Source organism: Neopelma chrysocephalum, unplaced genomic scaffold (assembly GCF_003984885.1).
Source record: "Neopelma chrysocephalum unplaced genomic scaffold, ASM398488v2 Primary Assembly neopelma1_72, whole genome shotgun sequence".
Classification (NCBI taxonomy): Eukaryota; Metazoa; Chordata; class Aves; order Passeriformes; family Pipridae; genus Neopelma; species Neopelma chrysocephalum.
The window spans coordinates 3237614-3242404 of record NW_020897732.1 but is presented as its reverse complement, the minus strand read 5'-3'; the positions used below and the strand labels follow the sequence as shown (position 1 = coordinate 3242404).

Genomic DNA, 4791 nt, shown 5'->3' with positions numbered 1-4791 from the left:
ATGAAGTGGGGCAACGAGGCCATCGCTGGCTACGCACAGTATTTCCACCTGGCCGCCTGGCTGCTCCCCAGCGTCAAGTCCATCGCTGTGCTGGCACTCAGTTCTGTGGACGGGGACCCAGTGGCTGGCATCTGCTACGTGGGCAACCAGAGCCTGGAGAACTTGCGGGGCTTTGTGCTGGCACCGCTGCTCATCTACTTGGCCATCGGCTCCATGTTCCTGCTCGCTGGCTTCGTCTCGCTCTTCCGTATCCGCAGTGTCATCAAACAGCAGGGTGGCCCCACCAAGACCCACAAGCTGGAGAAGCTGATGATACGCCTGGGACTCTTCACCGTGCTCTACACTGTGCCAGCTGCCAGCGTGGTCGCCTGCCTCTTCTATGAGCAGCACAACCGGCCACGCTGGGAGGCCACGCACAACTGTCCCTGCCTGCGTGACCAACAGCCTGACCAGGCCCGCCGCCCTGACTATGCCGTCTTCATGCTCAAGTACTTCATGTGCCTGGTGGTGGGCATCACCTCCGGTGTCTGGGTCTGGTCCGGCAAGACCCTTGAGTCCTGGAGAGCCCTCTGCACTCGCTGTTGCTGGGCCAGCAAAGGTGCTGCCGTGGCTGGGAGCGCAGGGGCAGGAGCAGGTGGGCAGGCAGCAATCACCGCAGCAGGAGGACTTGGGGCTGGAGGTGGTGGCTCACTCTACAGTGATGTCAGCACTGGCCTGACGTGGAGATCAGGCACTGCCAGCTCTGTCTCCTATCCCAAGCAGATGCCCCTGTCTCAAGTATGAGGAGGGTGAAAGAGGCCAAAGGTTAGGGATTGAGGGACACTGGCCTGCCTAAAATGCCCCCTCACTGTTTGGTGCCATTAATGAACCCCTAATGGTCCTTATTAGCCACAGCTTGTATAGAACAATGCAGCTGGCAGAGGCCCCAGGCTCCAGCCCCCTCCACCTTCCCCTCCATTCATATGCAGGGAGCATGTACTTCAAGGAGCCAGCTTATTATTTTGCTGGCAGAGGAGGGTAGAGGCTCACCCGTGTCTTACAGACGGCAAGGCACAGCGGCTTCTGAGTCACTCTGGACTAACAGCAACTCTTTACTCAAGGGAGGGAGGGTCTTCCTCCCCCCCATCCTGAGGTGGGAGTCTGCTGGGACTGCAGGTTTTTGGGATGTTGATGACCAGGCAAATGCCTTACAATATAGACTGAAACAAAACATGTCTTAATTATACACCCCAGCTAAATACGGGTTTCCTACATTAAAGGATGTATTTATATAATTATTTGTTACCTTGTACAGATGTGTAAAATATGTATATATCCAAAGCTATACAGTCTGTAAATTTTTTTGTAAAAATGTTTAGAGGCTACCCCTGTAAGAGCAAATATGAGTATTCTATTTTGTCAATAAAATGACTTTTGATAAATGACTTTTTCAAGCTTTTCCCCTACTCCTGCCTTGGTTCTTCAAACTGCTATATCTTTAGGTAGTTGTATAAACTACAAACTACATTCATGTTCTAGTCATTACCTGTTAAAGTATTGAGATATGTAGACACAAGAAAACAAGTTATTCAACAAGTTGTTCTGAAAAAGCGTTTGCTAAAACGGGGAGGTGCCTTGCCATAGTTCTCTGCTTTTTGAAAGATGACAGTATCTTTAAACTGAGCCTTTACAAAAGAGTCATCTCACATGGCATGTTAAGTATCCTTTTAAAATGGGTGTTATTTTAGGAATGTGCACACAGGCCTCTTGTATCTGTTGTCTGCACTTCTGTAAGCACCTGCCTTTCCTGGGATGCATACTGAAGTGTAAAAGGTTAATGTTTTAAATTCATAGATCATGTACTTTGGTGGAACAGCGAGTTGAGATTTGTTAGATCAATCTCTTCTTAACAGATTAAACTAACATCTTAACTTTTGTATATCAAATATGGTCCTTTTTCAAGAGAAAAGGTATTGTTCTTCTGTCAGGACTAAGCTAATTTATTTGAGCAGAAGGCTGTTGAATTAACAGAAGAATGCTTTGGCAATTGTTGAACTTTTTACCTGTCTGCCCAGTGGCTCAGAACATCATTCCTTTAAGAGGAGCTAAATGAATAGGGTTAATCTGTAGGGAACTTGGTTTCTTTTGAGTTTGGGAAAACTTTGATCTTTTCTCTTCACCAAACGTGATGTATAGTCTGAAGTTTCTTTCCCTGCTGCCTGGTTCCTCTTGTTGCAGACCAATTGGCCACCATGGAGCCTTAAAGTTCTTCAATTAAAGGGACATGGGACTTTTTTTTTTTATTTTAAGAGGAAGACTTGTAACAGTTAGTGAACACCAGAGGGGAAAGGGAGAACAGCCTTTTAAACAGCTTTTCCCTGCATTGTTAGCCAGACTGCAGGCAGCAAGGCATGGCTTGGAGCATTATAGAAAAGAGCTATGAATGCCCTACAGGTGGTCTGCTCACATAATCTCCCCAATTTAAAACATTTTCCTTTACAGGACAATTGCATTACAAAACTCCCTTCTCTTTTGCTCCTAATTGAACCAAAGAACTACTACAAGATTTTATTTAAAAAACTGAGTGTCTAAAAAAATTTAAAATGTATTAACTACATTCTAATCTGTTTTCTAAAATGCAAGTACTCACAATACCAGAAGTAAAAACTGCATTAGACATTATTCCAGATATTTTTATGTCTTCTGCTTATATTCTGTCAAATTAACAATCATTTAAAAGCAATTGGTTAGGTTGTGTGCTAGCAGTGAAAAGATAGCCCCAGGTCCCTTATTAACCTGCCAATCATGATAAGAGATGGGCAGCTACCCTACTAATGACACAGATATCAGTCATGATTTGTGGGAAAAACCTTGTTTCATTGAGCACTGACTTGATTATTGGTGTCCTTTTCAAAGATCTCCTAACTTAATAGACTTCACTTCTACAAAGTTACCGGGATCATGAAAAGGAGGAATTTAAAATGCTCCTAACTCCTCAGAGGGAAAAATAGTTTTAACTTCTCAAATGCAAAGGAAGTTCCACTGGAATTTGTTCATGGTACCTATTTATACGCCAATTGACCAGGATCAGAATATTGATATACCTGTAAGCTGAAAAGGCTCTAGTATTTTCCTGTATTGCTGGAAACATTTTTTTTCTTTTTCACAGTTGTTGAAACATTTAGATCAACGTGGCACTTTCCACTGCTGTCAGCAGGGCTGAGGTACAGGTCTTCCTGCTTGGGAAGCTCCACATATAGAAGCACAGTCAGTTCTGCAGATAAAAATCTGAGTTCCTTCCCCTCCAGCAGGTTCTAGCAAGGAAAACAGAGGGGAGCTACAGCCACAACTCTTCTCTGAGAATTTGTTTAGATAGGTCTCTTGCAGACTGCTGGTACAGGTTGCTAGTACTGAGATAAAAGCATTTCTAGTAAAAGAAAGGAAGTAGTCCTGTGACTTAACCTACTCTGGAATGAGCCAAGGGGTGTTACAGGTGAATTTAGGCAGGAAAGGAGTCTCAGAGCTAGTCAAGTTACCAAGATGCCTGCTTTGGAATTGACTGAGTAATAATGCAAAGGCTAAACAAATAAAAATGAGGCAAAATTCAAATCATTAAAAACACAAACATAGGGAAATGGTGCTAAAGAAGTTAACTTACAAGTGCAGATTTTTGTGATTCAGCATAAAATTCGTGTATAAGGAAAAACATAATCAGAAACACCAACAGCATGTCATTTAGGTATAAAAGAAATAAAAATCCACAACTATAAGTTCTGATAAAAGATATCCTAATAATGTGAAGTTCTTTGAAGACACGTTTCATATAAAGACCAAAAAAATATTGTTGTATAGTTGGTAGGAAATACATGTTAACTTTCAAGATCTGATAATAAACTGCCTTCTCCCTTACATTTGACAGAAAGCTATTAAAAATAGCGCCAGCAGACCCATGGCCCAAGCCTTTGCCTGCAGAGCAGGAGTGCCCTCGGCATCCCTGCTGGCACAGGTTCATCCATGGGCAGGGACAGCACCCACGCACACCAGCTCCAGAGAGCTAAGGGAAAGCTTCCCTGTCGCTGATGTGGCCCATAGCACAACTCGTATAGCAACATTTGGAGAGCTGCACAGATGGCAACTAAGAGCCTCCCACAGCTCACAGAAAGGCCTGACTAATTGCTCTGTTCAGACAAGTGACCAACCCAGCAGAGGAACATGGTTTGGGATTTTTTTTTCCCAAATAAGCAACATACCTTTAAAGTGTTATTTTTCTTTCCAGGACTCCTCTTTGCTTTACGTGTTCCTGCTTCAAAAGAAAATGCTATGGATTATTCTCCTCCTCCTGCTGCAATGACTAAATAATCCTGCAGGCTCCCACATTGCTGGCCTAGCTTCTGATGGGCATTTTAAAAGAAGGCAGAGCAGTGCAGGTGTGCTGGAGAGCTTCAGCAGGGACATCACACGTTCCCTTGGCCCTTCTGCGAAGTCCTTGGGGGCTATCTGGAAGTGTCCTGCAATGTACTCCAAAGCGTTCCCTATGCAGGAGAAGCTTTCCTGGAGCTTTGATAATCAATCATGGAAGGGAAGAGACTTCAGACAGGGAGGAATTAGGTCATTCTCATATGTTATAATAATATGAATGTGGCCAGGCTTTCTGGGAAGGCTATGAAGGCTAAGACTGGCACACAAGGAGTACTTTTTCCTTCTTTCTTATGTAGTATTTGAAAATCAAAGTATTGGGGTGGTCACCCATTAAATAGTTCTTCAAGTGTGCTTGAGCAGTCCTAAAAAGTGTCCCAGGAGGGGTAGGAAAGC

General features: G+C 43.9%; 1 protein-coding gene across 1 annotated transcript in view; it reads left to right on the top strand.

The window, feature by feature from the left end:
* Positions 1–1424, top strand: part of FZD8 (frizzled class receptor 8) — a 3353-nt gene extending 1929 nt beyond the window's left edge. Inside the window, exon 2 of the mRNA XM_027686834.1 lies at positions 1–1424. Within this exon, the coding sequence (XP_027542635.1) occupies positions 1–783 (783 nt within the window). The 3' untranslated portion in view covers positions 784–1424.
* The last annotated feature ends 3367 nt before the right edge of the window (positions 1425–4791 follow it).